General features: G+C 45.8%; 2 protein-coding genes across 9 annotated transcripts, besides 1 other annotated feature; one reads left to right on the top strand and one right to left on the bottom strand.

The window, feature by feature from the left end:
- Nucleotides 1-211: 211 nt before the first annotated feature.
- Nucleotides 212-15,783, bottom strand: Dyb (Dystrobrevin; the record flags this gene model as incomplete). 7 transcript variants are annotated; one of them, NM_001032236.3, is made up of 8 exons in its annotated part: nucleotides 15,557-15,783; nucleotides 5,028-5,369; nucleotides 4,880-4,965; nucleotides 3,990-4,816; nucleotides 3,346-3,928; nucleotides 2,892-3,059; nucleotides 1,416-1,459; nucleotides 212-1,153 (listed from the first exon to the last, which is right to left on the bottom strand). In NM_001032236.3, exons 2-8 carry the CDS (start codon nucleotides 5,360-5,362, stop codon nucleotides 1,088-1,090), a joined length of 2,109 nt encoding a protein of 702 aa, NP_001027407.2. In that variant the 5' UTR covers nucleotides 5,363-5,369; nucleotides 15,557-15,783. The 7 variants fall into 7 exon arrangements, with proteins under 7 accessions (NP_001027407.2, NP_001027408.1, NP_523712.3 ...); NM_001103817.2 differs by lacking the exons at nucleotides 212-1,153; nucleotides 1,416-1,459 and adding exons at nucleotides 1,838-2,214; nucleotides 2,533-2,607 and having other exon boundaries at nucleotides 15,238-15,783; NM_001032237.3 differs by lacking the exon at nucleotides 2,892-3,059 and having other exon boundaries at nucleotides 15,238-15,783.
- Nucleotides 6,611-6,663: a mobile genetic element.
- On the top strand, nucleotides 11,808-12,495 carry CG30334 (uncharacterized protein). Of its 2 annotated transcripts, none has more exons than NM_001259352.2 (2): nucleotides 11,808-11,940; nucleotides 12,008-12,495. In NM_001259352.2, coding segments are annotated over exons 1-2 (387 nt in total). In that variant the 5' UTR covers nucleotides 11,808-11,938; the 3' UTR covers nucleotides 12,393-12,495. The 2 variants fall into 2 exon arrangements, with proteins under 2 accessions (NP_001246281.1, NP_725170.1); NM_165903.3 differs by having other exon boundaries at nucleotides 11,991-12,495.
- Nucleotides 15,784-16,007: the final 224 nt, after the last annotated feature.

The following is a 16,007-nucleotide window of genomic DNA, read 5'->3' as shown; positions in this document are numbered from 1 at the left end:
GCCTAAATAAAGACAGTAGTGTTATCGGTATGCAACATAGCTCAGACTCAAACCAGAGATAGCATATGGTTGATATACTAAGTGGAGACACACACTCGAAAATCAGATGGCAACGCCATTCCTCTTGGAACCAATGGCATCCTCAAATTAATTTGAAATTTAAAATGAAATTTCAAGCTAGTAACTTCATTTCAAAATAAAAACGTTCATTCTTTGTGATTGTTTAAAATGCCTTTTTATTTAATTTTCTCTTTCTTGTTATTTTATTCAGTAGTTATGTATAAGTTCTATAAATGTCGGATTTTCTCTATATCGTGCTCTATGCCGTTACGATTATATGGTATAACTTTTTTGTATGAATGCATATTATAAATGGATAATATATAAATCGTGTTTAGTTTTTCGTTTTAGTGTTCAACATTGGGCTTCTCTTTCATGTGATTCAAATAGTTGTTGGCTTTATCGTATCTCAAAGTGTATAATGTATATATATATATAATGTAGAGCATTTAGAATTTGATTTTAGGTTCTCAACAAGTTGCTAGTTATTAAGTACATAATATGTCAATGTCTATATCGTATTTGTATTACGCATTACGTGATTTGATTTTCCATTTGTTAAGTTTCTTGGTAATAAATATCCGCTGACGGGGGCGCTTACACAATCTAAAAGCCAATTACGAATCGCGGAAACCTAAAATTAAAACACCATACCTCTTATTGCCCTTTAGCAGTACGATCGTAAAAGTTTCAACGAGATTCAATGGTTTTGCGACTTCGAAGAGCAGTGCAACTGCAAGTCTTTTTTATCAGCTATATTCATATCTTTTGCTTCAGTAAAATAATCATATAGATGCATATATCCGTTTACATATCTGTGTTTTCTGTGTAGATAGCAATCTTCAAAGTATAAATTATAATGATTAAGGTAGTGTAGGCTACGGCTCAGTAAAATAATCAATAAATAAATTGCTCTAAGTCAACGTATGAGTTAAGGTAAGGTAGAAAGCTAAGCGAGAATTCGTCTTCATCCATCCAGCTGCCTCTGGAGATTCCCAGTCCTGCGGTTTCCACTGGTAGCCAGTTCTTAGTTCTTCTGCGAATTAAGACTCCATTGTGCAAACTGCTCCTGCCATTGGCTATTCGCATTTGCCTGTGGAAACATAGAAATCTGTATTAAAATAAGTCATCGAAGCCTCATGTTTTCTCTTTAATCGTACTCAAGATCTTTGGCATGCAAGGCAATTGGAAAGTAGCAATCACTACACTAGCTACAGGATATATAGATATATATTCGAATTATGTTTCGGATATCGAGTGCATGTACAGAGAGAAATAGATAAATAAGGATAGACAACGGCAAAGAACAACATCTAGATCAACAGTGAGCAGGATTTCATGGCGAAATCCTTTACCTTTTCATTCCACTCTTGGTTATACGATTGAGATTCGTCGAAATCTGAAATTGATCAAGTTTGCGGTGAGCATATGTATTATCGGTATCATGGCTCAAATCAAAATCAGACAATTTATTCGAATCCTTTGAGTCAAGCAGCCAACGTGAATCAAATCTAGAGACTAACTAGGATGAGCTGACTGAGATTGATTGATATATATATAGAGAGAGAGAGAGACGGTTGAGAGTGCAGCAATGATGATGAGCTATGTTGTAGAACTATAGAAGTAACTATAGATAGAGCCCCGACTGGAAACTACCTGAGGTGGAGTGGAAGTTCGTGAGTCGAGCGAGCTACGATGGTCTATACTGTAGAGGCAGCAGTAGATTTTGCATATTTTACCTGATCACAGAGTATATATATAACCTACGACGAACACTTTATATATTCAGACTATACTTCATGATATAAGCATGCATGATCAGCTGCAGTTCATCGATTGTCTCACCGATCTCGTGCAGCGCCGGGAAACCGGCCTGCTCATCGTCGATGAACAGTTCGGGGTGGTTGCGATAGCCCAGGATGCGGTTCACCTGGGACAGCTCCTCGCCCTGCCCGAAAGTGTAATCAAAGTGGTCCTCCTCGTGAACGCCGCTAGTAGGGAACAAGGAGTATGCATTCCCAAATGGAGCTGCAGCTCCCTCGCACTCGAGATCCTCGTCGGTGCGGAACACCTCCTCGTACTCCCCGCACTCGCAATCGTTGCACTCGCACTGACTCGAGTCCTCGGACTCGCCACCCTCGATGTGTCGGAATTCTTAATCGGATTTTTTGGGCGATTTTGTTTTTTGTTTGTTTTGATTTGGTTTGGTTTTTTGGATGGGCAGGGTTCCCCGATTTAACATACAGAAGAAATGAGCGAAAATTATAAAGGGCAACTAACCAAACTGGGAGGAGCTCAATATTTGCAGCATTTTTTCTTATGCCGTCTATTGGGGTAATAATCTAAAATCAAATGGTTTGGAAAAAAAAACGAAGAAAACAAAACGGAAAATTGATCGCTTTAGAGAAGTGGGAACCAGCAGGAGTTGGAGGAGCGTTTCAGTTCGGATCGATGCAGCCCGGGACAACTTACCCAGTGGCATGATGAAGCGAGCCTGCGGTATGGAGCTCGCCGGCTGGGGACCCAGCTGCTGTGCCCTTCCCCGTCCTGGAAAATGGCCAGACCCAAAGACACAATACGCACACCGAAAAAGAACACGGATAAGCACAGAGTGAAAACATTCCATTTGGAGCTGGGATTGTGTTTGGTTTGGTGGCTCTAGAAGCGGTGCTACTACGAAATCTACGTGCTGGTGCAGTGCAGATCACCATTCACGAGCAACTCTGGGAAAACAGGAGCAAGGAACAGGAGCAGCAGATGCAGATGCAATTGCAGTTGCAGTTTTGGAAGCGTAAGCGATTGGTTAGATGGGTTCGAATCCAACGATTTACCTGCGTTCAGGTCGCTGACCATGTGCGAAATGGCCGACGTTAGATGATCGGCAGCCTCATTGAGCTCCGCGTCGGGATTCAGATTCGGATTCTGATTCGAAATCGGATTGAGGCTGGGAATGGCACTGACATTGGCAGTGGCAGTGGTGGTGCGCATTGGCGGTGGCGCTGCGAAGGCGAAGCGATCAAGAAACGAGTGTGTTTTTGGGCGTGAGAGCGTGTGTTTCGGGTGAATTGGTCAGGTGATATTCGTTTGGGTTATTGGTTTTTGGGTGTGTGTTTTGCCAGTGGCGGTGTTACCGCATTGTTGAGCGGAATATACGATTAATATCTGTCTGAACCCAGGCCTAAACTTTCGCGTTAACCAATTTCACACAGGGGATTTCAGAATTTGGACATGAACGAACCTAACCGATGAGTAACCCAAGGGTCCGTACCTCCAATCTCTACTCACTTGCACTTCCGTTGGCGGCGAAGGCGCTGCGCATATCGCTGCTAATCTGGTTGAGCTGCTCCAGCTGGCTCTGGCTAAATGGCCCGTGGCCATGAGCCTGCTGCTGTTGCTGTTGGAGGAGTTGCTGCTGGCTGGCTCTGACTCCTCCGGCCATCGGATGTTGCTGCATCTGCTGGGCGTGTAGAGCACTCATGGGGGATGTACCCAGGATTCCAGCTCCGCCGGGCATTGGTGGGGATTTACCGGAACGAGGACTCGAGTTGGGCGTGGATCGAGGCGATGCTGTCTGCTGGTTCTTCAGCATTCGCATCAGTCCCTCCAGTTGCTCCATTAGCTGTCGTCGCGAATCCTGCAGAGCACCCAAATGGCCCTCCAGTTCTCCTTTCCGCTGCCTTAGAGCACGCAGTTCATTGATTAGCGCCGGATTCTCTGGCGCCATCTGCTCCGTCTCCTGTTGACGCCTCAGGCGCGCTATCTCCCGCATTATCTCCTTATTCTTGGACTCCAGTTGGGCAATTAGCTCGCGTTGGGCTCGCGAGTTATCTGTGCCAATTGGTGTGGCATTGTCGGGCAAGTTGGATGGCTGTATGGATTGCATAGTAATTAAAGAAGGACTTAATAGATTTTAAGTATGTCTCACTTACCGCTCGGTTTTCCTGGGCCAATCTGGCGGCATAGCGGGCAATCAGGCGGTGCTCCTCGTCGTTGGCAGAAGCGGCGGCCACGCGAGACATGGTTGTGCCGGCCGTGCCGCTGGCGCTGTCCAGACTGCGGCCTGTGGCCCGCGAGTCGAGCGTGCTGGAGCGATCGAAAAGGCCGTGCTGGCCCGGGAGACCCGGATGCGGGCCGTGGTGGCCATGTACGAGGCCCGAGGGGTCCGAGAAGCCGTTGTGCGATGGCAGCGGCGAGGGCGGCACGATGTGCGACAGGTTGAGCGTCTTCTCCGGCTGGTCGGGGAAGCGAGGGAGCACCTGCACCGTCTTCTCGGGCACACAGCGGAAGCTCTTGCGCAGCGAGTGACCGATCTGTTTGCTGGGCGACTTGTAGCTCGAGTACTCCTTGACCTCGTGATCGTTCTGGTGATTCAGCGATGTCTTGCCGTGCCAGAAGCACTCCTGACACAACTGGTAGGCGTGACACCGCTGACAGCGATAACGAAACCCGGTGAAGTTTTCCTTGTGGCAAACAGAGCAGACAGTCGGATGCACAATGGTCTCCACGGTGGCCAGCCGGTGCACCAGCGGCAGCCAGACGAGGCAGGACGGCCCCGGCTCGGACATCAGCGTGGCCATAAAGTCGTTCACCGTCACCTTATTCTCGGCCGGGAAGATCTCCTCCTCGAGCCCCTCCTTGTAGTGGAATGTGGGCGACTCGTACACGGCCGCCGGCAGGGCCAGCACTTCGCGCAGGAACTCGCCCAGCTTCCAGGCCACCAGCTGTCCAGCGCCATCCGAGATCTGCGAGAATATGTCTGTCCGATGGAAAAGTTTCAATCTAGTTTATTTGGTAATCAAATGATGTGTGCATTACTCACATCTTAGTTTGTCCACCAGCTTGCCAGAGCACATAGTGGCCAGGGCCACTTTGATGGAGAAAACGCGTATCTTGCCCGAGTTATCACTGAAGATGAGGAAAATAGTTGAATGGCTTTTCATATTTTAGAGTATATTTGAAGCACGCACCTTGTGTACGCGGCCAGCAGCCAGTTGAGCAGCAGACCCGCCTTCGAGTCCACAGGCACCTGCTGAGCGGTGGGCAGGCGCTTGTTGAGGTTATGATAGAGGGAGGAGACCAGGGTTTCCAGCCTGGCCACGCTCACCTCGCTCTGCGGCTCCAGGGTGTTCAGGCCATTCTCGCGAAAGGCCTCGATCACATTCCATATGTCCACCAAGTGCAGATTTGTGGACTTCTGTATATAGCGCAGCTTGGAGGCGGTGCGGTAGGAGGCAAATCGAATGGAGTCGAAGGTCTGCAGGCGCAGGTCCTGCAGTATGGCCACTCGCGGCTCCAGTTCCATTCCTCGCCTGGAATTTAATTAAAACATATGCATTATGATCAGGATAAGCGTAAATAGTTATGGTTTAGCAGTCGCATATAAGTGGGTCGTTGGTGGGGGGAGGAGGATTAGGAGCATCTCTGCCCCCAGCACAGGGATTCGCTGTCTGCTTAGGGAATCTATTCATTTCCCAATTCAGCCCCCATTTTACATATTTCATTGTGTTTGGCGTCTGGCTTCGGCAGGCCGGTTGCCGATGCACTGGAAAATTTTGGTATATTAATGACCAAATGTCCTGATATGAGAAAGATTTTTCCCAGTCAGTTTTATCAGTTTATTAAATTTATAAGTATCCCAACATGTATCTTAACAGTTAAAATCATCCGTTAAAAAAACAATAGGTAAACATTTCCTTAAAATAGACCATTGTATTTAAATAATCTTTTATAAACCATAAGCTCATAAACTTATGATTCATTTTCTTGAAAACTGAGCAATCGATGGGCGACGACACTCCATCCTGATTTTAGAATTTTCGCCAGTGTGATGCCATTGTCTGGTGTCTGCTGGAGTGGGTGCATCCCTGCTAGCGGCAATCGCCGGAAGAGGAAGTGAGCAATTCAGGGTGGCAGACGGGGAATCCCCCGCCGCTGTTTCCGCAGCTAGTTAGTGAAACAATAGCGAATTTAATAATCCGCCTACGCGTTGAAAGTTTTTGCTATCGCCTAAACCGCTTTACCAGTCCAATTAATCGGGAGGAATGCCTCGCAGCTTCCCCTTCCGCCGCGGTGGCTGGAGCATCCTCATCATATCCTTGATGCATAACTCCACGCCAGAAGGGTGACGACAACTTCAGAAGTTGCTGTCACATCACGCTTCTCGTACCCAAGTTTTCGCAATTGATTTTCCATCTTTCACGAGAGCGGGAGCGAAAAAAATGTCCTTGGAAAAAGGCGAGCAGACATCTCTGAGTCATCGTACGAAAATAATCAGAGAACTTTTCTGTGCGGATCTGGTTTCCATTTCTGGCTCACAATGCACACACATATGTATGTATGTATGTCCCATCCTGTCCTGCCCGCCTGCCTGCCATGTCCTTTCATCATCCAGAGCTGGCCAATTTAAACAAGCATTCTTATTTAAATGCCGCTTCCTTTTTCCTGCTGCCCTCTGTCAACTAAATGATAGTGTTATTACAAGACGGGGAGAAACGCCCAAACTGAAATTCAATTTCAAACTGCAAACTGCGAATGGAACTGGAGCTGAGATGATGAAGTAGCTGAGTGGAATGGGCTGTACTGGGAGAAAATCATATCTCATTTCAATTGTACAATCACAAAAACAGCTTGAATAAAATAAATTAAAGAAAGTAATAAAGTAGCCCAAGAATATTGTATAATAATGGGCATAAAGACATATGTTAGCACACTTTCGGATACTATCTTTCAGTGTCTTGCAAATCCCTTCGGACTTTAAGTTCTCAAGACCTAAGTGTGGATGATAGTCCGGATGTTTGGAGATTGAGGATGATGAGTCACAAGGCACCGGCGTTCCTCGGGTTTCGCTCCACCACTTGGTCGCACGTAAATAGAGCAACAACAGCCATTAGGACATACATAACATACGTATATAAATATGCACTCACACCCACACTCATACACTCGTTCTCGCACTAGCACACTCACAAATTCTTGGGGCACGGGGCGAATGCTCTGCAAACATTTGCGCTCGAAAGTATGCAACAAGACCTGGCTGAATAATTTCAGCTCGGCCAGGAGTAGTGGTGGTTGGGTGGTGTCCGGGTGGCAGGATTGGCACGGGGGACCATGGCTATGGATGGGAATTCCGCATTGCCAGCGGCTGCTGCAGTTTTGATGCTGCCACTTGCCCCGAGCGTTGACATCCTGCTGCTCCTCATCGCATGAGCATCTGCCAAGTGGCCACCCGCCGATTATAAACACACGAAAAGAAATTATAGTCTCTCTAAAAACTAAGCAATGTTATATTTTAAATGTGCATAGTACCAAGGAAGTTGTATATTCCTAGCGTTTTGAGACTGAAATTTATCTTTTGGCTTCAAAAATTTGAGTACGCGCACAAACATATTGAAAATACAATATAATTGTTCTAAATGTTATTTTCAGTGAACAAGAAGGGGGTTAAGCAGGTTAAGGGGGGCGTGTGCAGCCCTATTCGTGTCATTCAGATATCTCCGCACTAAGAATTCTCTTTTCGCTCGTGTCGACAGCATATTAAATTCCATTGCAAGTGTCCCCAGCGCCCCAAAAACACCTCCTCGCTCTTTGGGGATTGTGCCCAATTGCAACCACAATTGCTGGCATCTTTTGCTGTGGTCAGCCAGCAGCTCAATGCCTTGCTGCACATATTTGTATTGTCGTCTATTGTTTATTATTTTCCTGCCATTTGTTTAGAAGCTCCTCTCTTTAAATAACCAGCCAGCTAGGCAAACTTTTCAAATCGGATCTGCTGCCTGTGACACTTTTAGCGCAAACTTTCCACAGAACTTTAAGTTGAAATCGTTTTAAACTCGTTTTGTATGCCAGAAGTTTGCAGCTCATTACCGGCAAACTGCAATTTGCGATTGAATTCAGGCTTAATTTCGACCTCGAATGGGAAATGAGTCGAATTGAAGGATGCAGCAGAGGAAACGGAAATTCCGATAAAATCTTTTTTAAATACAAAAGTATTTACCATCATTTCAATAGCAAGAAGTCTGAATGGAAAGCATTGCTTGGCATTTAGATTATCTGTCTGGTAAGCCCAGGACTTTCGATACAGCTAATTTAATGGAAAAGCAATGGTGGCATAAAGAAAGAATAAATGCATTTAATTAGCATATCAGCAAAAGTGGATAATGTTTTCCCCATGCAGCGAAAACTTTAAATCAGCCGGCTAAATAGCCAGCCATCCGACCATCCATCACCTGCCCAGGTGACCCCAGGTGAACCCAAAAGGAACTCCAGGGACAGCTAAGTCAGCCGGAGCGCACGTTGATGCTCAATTTACTAACTGAGCTGAAAGGAAAAAAAAAATGTGAAAAAGCAACAGGGAGCATGGACGAGGAGCAGAGCGGAGAAACCGCATGGATGAAATATGAATGGCAACAAGGACGAGGACGAGGACGAGGATAGCGTGTCCAGGAGCTGCATCAAAGTTTTCCTCCCCCTTCCAACTGCCACGTTTCTCCTTTGCTGTGCGCTTTTCCCGCAAAGCAGCAAATTAAACAAGTTTCCAGCTGCAGGTCCTCCGTGTCCTGGGATTCCTCGCCCAATCCCGTAAGGGTCCCGTGAGTCCTGGGTGCTGCTGTTTTATGCCATTTGCGTGCCAGGGAAATCAAAGCCAAACAACTGGCTCCAGCGATGATAACTGGGCACATAATTTGCAATTCCACAGCGAGGCGATGGCGATGGCGATGGCGGGGCGGAGACCCGGATTTATTCCGTGTTAATTCCGACTTTTCCGTTTTTGCAGCTACAACAGGACAGGAGATTGCATGTCTGCCCGAATTGATCAGCTCAAATCGCTGGTCGACGAGGCAATAACCTTTTGTCCACGTCCGAGCCTCGAAAAATGTATGGCCAAAGGCAGCAGGTAAAAGGCAAAGGCTGTCTGCGAACTACCAGGTAAGTTAATTGAAAAATCGAGCCAACAGTGGATGTGCATATGCTCCATTTGGCATAATTGATGGGCCTCGCCTGCAAAGGAAGTCCCATAACTTGGATGTGCTCATTTGTGCACGGTGAGAAAGTTTGTATCATCATTTTTGGGTTTAACTTCCAAAAGAAGTTATAGTCTTTATGGGTTACAATTATTCGTTTAATGTACACATTTCACCCTTAAAATCCACGCTTATTGCAAATTCAAGCAATAAAAGCTATGGGAATACAGTGATTTGTTTTTCACCGTGCTTTCCAACCATCAAAGGCGCACGAAAATTAGTCCATGAGCACAAAAAAAAAGCTGGTCACAAGCCAGAAGGAACACCCGCTCCCGTTGGAAGGAAGTGGTGTCCCAGTTAGACGAGGCAACTGTCATCAGCCTCGTCAGAATGCGCAAGCGGAGTAATTATGTGTACAGCTCGCAATGGGAGCAAACAGGAAGGGAATGGACTAGAAACGAATGGAACGGAGTGGCAAGGATGTGGGGCGGTGGCAGGATCTGTGCCACTTACTACACAGAAAAACTAAAAAGGGGCAACGGCAAGAGCGAAATGCACATTCCTCGGCAAGACAAAGCGCCATTAGTTGTCGCCGCTCAAGGATTTCCAAAGGGATTGGATTGGAGCCACCAAGGCAGTGGTATAAAGTGTATACCGAAGAGCTTAAGAAACGGAGCCATTCGCATCGTTTGAAGTTGGAGTGGCAGCTGACGCACTCTGAAGACTTTACTGTGGCCATAATCCCCAGATCCCGGGGCTTTACCTGTCCGCTCTTTGTTCGCCAGCCCAGCCAGCAGGTGGGCAGGTGGGCATTGCTGACAGCAATGCAGATGATGGGCCCCCAGCCGGATTGTGTTTTCCCACAGCCACCTGGCCAAGGTCATGGTGCAGATAAGACGCTCTTGAGTCACCTGGATGGCAAAGCCTTTTGCATTGTCTAGCTTGATTGCATTTAACTTAAAGTGTCAGCAGGATGTGAAATATAAATAACCGGCTGAATCTAAAGGGATTATTTAGACGAGCATGCAGAGCAATATGACAAGTTAATACAATATATCAAAATAAGATATGTATGGTATTTTATTTAGTATGACTAAATAATGAAACCAAAAGAAATGCGAACCAATCTGCTAAATGTTTAATCAATTTGCTGCATAATTTATCCATCGCTTATTGCAAACAATCGAGGCAAATGAAGTGCAGAAACCACACGATAAGCCGAAGGGTGAATTAACATTCCGAGCTATGAACTGCATTATTCATTATCCGAAATAGTAACCCTTGGAGTGACCTGCACCTGCAGCAATCCACGGATTAATGAGCACCAGCCACCCACGCTTAGATACAAATTCCTAACGAAATATGCAAATAACTAGTCGAGGAATTTGCAACTGATTGCAAGCTGTGGATATATTGTACAATTTATAAACTCGGGGTGTGACAACCGTTTCAACACCAGCCAACACCATCGATCCATCGATGACAATCCCCAGTATAATTAGCACAGATGAGCAAACGATTCGCAGTAAATATTTTCCACTTTATCACCTGAGTCACGCCCTATTTTTGGCATCTGAACGTGCGCTTAGCGAAAAGCGGAAAAGCGAGCGTGAAAAACATGAAACAAAACCTAAGGTCGAAACGTAATGAAATCGAGCATTTGACGCTATCGAGCTGCAAGCGTTCTAAATGCCCAGCTAATTGGCCAAGCGAGTCCGAAAATCGCTAGTAGCAGACAGAATGTCGCTACCCAAGTGGGCCAAAGTGTTTTGCACAAGGCCACTAAAAAGTGGGCGCACTATGTGGGTGGTGTTGTTTGTCTTCTTTGTCGGTTGAATGTTGTAACCCAATGACCCAATGTGGGCCACCCACGCACTCGGAATCTCTTACGAAATAAAGAAGACACAAGGCATTTGAAGTGGGCGGGTTTTTTTTCCCCCATTTCACGATCCATTTGCAATGCGTTCCACTATCTCAGCAGCGTTGATAACGATCTGCAAAGCAAACAGACCGCAAACGATAAGATATATTCGGCTAAACCGGACCAAACCCACTTGTGGGTTCCTCTTGTTCTATTTCTATTTGCGCGCTGGGAAACTGTGGCCATGTCAACGACAAGAGTCAAGTCAATCAAGTGGAACTGCAATCGAATTGGGAGTGCGATTGGAAATCGAATCCCAGACAAAAAGAGGTTGCCACAAAAAGGGATGACAAAGAAAGCCCCACAAATCAATGCAAACGAGGGCCCAAGTGGTCAACAGTCACCACGCATATGGAAAATGGAAATCGTGGGCCAGTCTGCAAGTCGGCTGCCTTTCTCCAAGCTTTCCTCCTGCACTTTGCATAAATCTATAATGAGATTTGGAATGCAACTGTCACACATAATGGCATTGCCACGACGACAACGACGACGACGACGAACAATCTGACCAATCAATGCAGCTTAGCCAGAGGCCACTGTGCTGATATAAGCACGTTTGAAGTGGACAGAGTTGTCTACTACAAATATTTAATATTCCCTCTTTAGTTAGTTCGATTATTGCACACTAAACTCAAATAAACAATATACAAATATACAAATGCTATTCTTGCCAATGCTTTTCACATATATTGTAAATAAACAATATTTAGATTATGGCCCCCCATTCGCAAAGCGGAAGTCCGATGCCCAAATATTTATTGGCCACGATCGGTGTTTACAAACAAAACACGCGCCAGATGAAACAATGGCCATATATTAACCCCCACCGCTGTCGATCGAATCAGTCGGATCAGTTGGCTCCATAGAATGCCATACTTATGGGCAGTCTAGTTGGCTTTTCGGCTTTTAATGGGAAATAACGAAGCAATTGTTGGAGGCGATTATCGAAATTATACCGAATAGAGGAGCTCACTGGCCGCGCACAGTGAAGTCCAGAATGTGAGTAGTTGATACCGAATGCCTTCCAATTGATGGACCTCCGATATTAGCCAGCTAACATGTCCAGCTGCAGACAGTTCAATCCGTTCTACATTGGACCCTATCCGGAGCGTGCGTGCGGCGATTGTCCGTATGGCGAGTACTCGGGCTTCACCAGATGCGGATGGAGTGGCGGTAACGGGCCCTTTGGCACCACCTTCTGTGACTCCCGCTATGGCGGAGGAGGAGGAGGCGGCCAAGGCGGTGGAGGAGGGAGAGGTGGATGTGGAGGCAGAGGCAGAGGTGGTTGTGCGCCATCTTGTGGTCCTCGTGGCGGATCGTGGTCCTGTGGTCCCCGCCCGTATTCCCCGTGCTATCAATTTCCGTACGGAGCGGACAGCTGCATGATGTGCTCCAGTGGATTTGGCTGCTGTGGCCAATCCTGTCGCGCATCCTGCTACTCCTGCTGCTGAGCATGTACGTCTCGTGGACTCTGGACTTCACTGTTTGCGGTTAATTGGTTTCTTGAGTTATTTCTTTCTTTTTCTTTTTTTTGAGCAAAATTGATTGTAAAGCAAGAACAATTATGGTTAGCCCTTTGGGTTTATTATTATGGGCTTGGTCTTAAAATAACCAGATGCTTTACGCTCCAATCGCTAGCGAAAATCCCCTGTAATGGAATGCCCACACATGACTGCCTCTTGGTTATGGAGAACAAAGTTGTCGCCCGCGATAAATGTATGTACATCCCATACATCAAACGAGGCCACTGCGGGTGTGGAAATCCGGGCCAGAATCCGGTGTGGAGAGGAGTAGGGAGGAGAGGAGTGGAAAGGAGGTCGGCGCCGCTAAATGCGATTACAGCATAAACGATTAATTTTATTGCAGTTAGCCGAGCCGGGACGCTTGTTCCATAAACTAATTAAAGCCCAGTGGAAAGTGGACAGTGGATACATTCGCCGCTGACTTCAAAGAAAGGGTTAATTGTGCGCCTTGTGCGGAATTGGTCCCCCTTTTTCATTCCGCTCTCTTGGTTTTCCATTCTTCCTTTGTCTTTTCCGCAGACAACTGGGCAGTTTTCTTCGTTTTCTTTGTTTTCTAGGCCGAAATTACTCCGTGGCTAGATTTGGTGGGCACCACGTTCTCGTTCTGCTCCTCGACGCTACTATGGCCATTGTTGTGGCGGCTGTCATGTTGTGGGTGGCCGCACTCAGCTCTGTTTGTTTGTTTGTTTTTTTCTTTTTTTTTCCATGCTGCTCTGCGTGTTTGTCGCTTTGCTCTTTTTTCCCCTCTGCCTTCTTTTTCGTGTCACGCCTCATTTAGCTTTTCACAACATTTCCAAATTTCCACCCACCCGGTCGACACGTCGCATCGCAGCGCACGTAGTGTCGGAAATATCTGGGGATGTGGAGCAGTGGTGCCTAGTCCTCTGCACTCTCGGCTCTTAGCAGCACACATCAAAATTAACCGAAATAACCAGTGGGATGCGTGTATGCAGCTCTGTATCTGTGAACTAGATCGAGTCGCTTCGTCTTCAGATTGGAATGCCCCTCGTAATGAGCCACAATATGTTCGAGTTAATTGCATCGGATCGAAGTTGCCGCGGGGGAAATATCAACAGGCAGGCAATAGAGTCACGGTAGGCTAGGCAATTTTCCATATATAACGAATATTTGATCGTAATGGATATAAATGGATATAATAATGAGTTAAAGAAAGGCACCCCTGTGCGCAAGCTTTTGAGAATAGCTACCACTTAACAATTTCTTAGCTTACAATACAAGCCAGTAGTTAACTCAACTTGAATGCCATATTTTTCTGGAGTGATTCTATTTATGTAGGGGTATATGTAGCAACCACTTGCACTACACTTCAACACCTGATTTATGCATTTAATCGTAAAATTTAAAGATCGTCATAATGCCAATGAGTCGTAAAAACCAGCCAATTAAAGCCACTTAAATTTGGCAAATGGCAAGCGCACTTTTCCAAATGCATGGCTTTGATTTAATACCTGTGATAAAAGCAATGCGCTTAATGTTGGATCGTGGGATTATCTAGTGATTGTTCCGATTGCAGATAGTATTCGTGTATAGATGAGGGGCTCGAAAGTGAAACTCGCTGATATCGCAAGAGCATTCGATCCATTTTACTTGCCGACTTGTAGGTGGTTCGGAATGCCGCTTGGCATTCGGGTTTGAGCTTCGTTTTGAACTTCGGCTTGGCGCACCTGCCACGAGTGTTCCCCCTCTCATTCTCGCTCCCACTCCCGCACTCGCTCGCAGCCCCCTCCCTGGTGGACTCTCTCCTTCGCACCTTCGCGCGCTTGTTGGTGGGCCGGGCGAGCAGCCGCCGTTTTTCAAATGCTAAAATTGGCGATTAGTCAAAATGATGTCACCGAGTTATTTTGATTGTTTTTTTTCTTTCATTATTTCTATGTATTTATTTCGCTTGACTTTGGCATTTTGGCGACACGCTGACCATAAATTCCGTATTATTGTTTTTCCTGCTATTCGATATCACCGATTGCCAAAGGTGGGCTAAGATACAAAATGCTCTAATCTAAACACCAAGTTGCAGTGTGTGTGTGTGTGACTTTTCATTCGCACGACGCTTAATTATTCGCTGAGCTAATCATTTCACCGACTGCCATATGGCGGTATGTGATCTAATCTCAATGAGCAAAAGGTCTAGTTATTAAGGCATGCGGCTCAGTTTGATATGGAATTTTTCAACTATGCGAACTTGGATGTCAACCAGACGCAATAGTTAAGGAAATTCATTAAAACTTCAAACATTTCAGTTCCTTAAACTTATCTTGTATGAAGTATTATAGAGGAGATATCAATATACCCGTTAAGCTTTTTAATATAATTTACACAATTTCATAATTTCGTGAACGAGCGAACATGGGGCGTGGCGTGAACCACTAGACTTTCCAACGGAATGCAAATAGTTTAACTATGGTTTCCCACATAGCAAAAACAACCAAATCCGAACTTTCCTCCTAGCTGCCCGCAAACATATTTAGTTGTAAACTAAATTCCAGGCGCAACCACAAACAGGCTTGGTTCAAAGTGTGGAGGGGAGGGGGGAGTGTTTTGGGAGTGGGCGCAGGGGGGCAGACACTTTTTATGAATGAACACTGTGCGCTGCGTCGCCAACGCGTCACTCATCCGAGTTTTCCTATCGCGGAAATCTACTACGCATTTCAGTGGGTAAGTGAGGGGGGTGGAAGGGCAATCTTAGCAACATTTTATTGGTATTGTTTATGCCCGGGAATTTGGTAATATAATCCGCACATTATTTGTTGTTTACCTTTTGTAATTAGCAACCTTTTTTAATACGTCACTTTTTGTTGGGCTGCGCGGAGTTGCTGCTTCTTCTTGCTGCTCTTTCTCCTCCTTCTCCTGTTTCTCTGCACTTATCGCGTTTTATTTTCACCTGCTGTTTACACACAATAAACGATGAACGGTAAACGGAGTTGCCAAACTCGCGTTAGCGAACGAGAGAGCAAGATGCAGCGCCGAGATAGAGAGCGAAGATGCTGCGCCCTTTTGGCCTTTGGTAAAAAATATGGTAACAGAAAAACTTCTTTTTTTCGGGCTACGCTTATGGGCTCAAAACACATACACACCGACGGCAAAAACGCACACACACAAGCGAGCTCGCAGGAATTTTGAGCCTGGCTTTAAACCGCAATGCTATGCAAAACTTTTTTCTGGCTTGCCAACGGTAAATACGCAGCGCGATTTGCGATTAGCTCCGTGCGAATATCTTATCAACGGATTTTGTTTACCCAAAAACCACTTCCAACATTGCGCCGCGACACTGCTTCGACACCCACAAGCCAGCAACAACAAAATCGTTGGACAGTGTTACCAGACGACGAAGGGCTCCCAATTGAATTCGTACTAAAAAATGACACAGGTCCAACGAGCTTCTAATTTGAAATTACAGTCTTGGCACACAGATCAGAAATTGATACAGGCAATAAGCTGATTGGATCTATAATGTTAATTTCGTCAAAAATATCAAAATAGTTCATATTACGTGATATATATAGAAAATTTTAGGTGGCAGTAAAA

The sequence above is a fragment of the Drosophila melanogaster genome, chromosome 2R (assembly GCF_000001215.4).
Source record: "Drosophila melanogaster chromosome 2R".
Classification (NCBI taxonomy): Eukaryota; Metazoa; Arthropoda; class Insecta; order Diptera; family Drosophilidae; genus Drosophila; species Drosophila melanogaster.
Note: the sequence above shows the minus strand (reverse complement) of the source record. Positions and strands in the feature narration are given on the sequence as shown.

What these genes read in the sequence shown, in the direction of transcription:
- CG30334 (NM_165903.3), top strand. Translation starts at nt 12,000, where the DNA reads ATGTCCAGCTGCAGACAGTTCAATCCGTTCTACATTGGACCCTATCCG.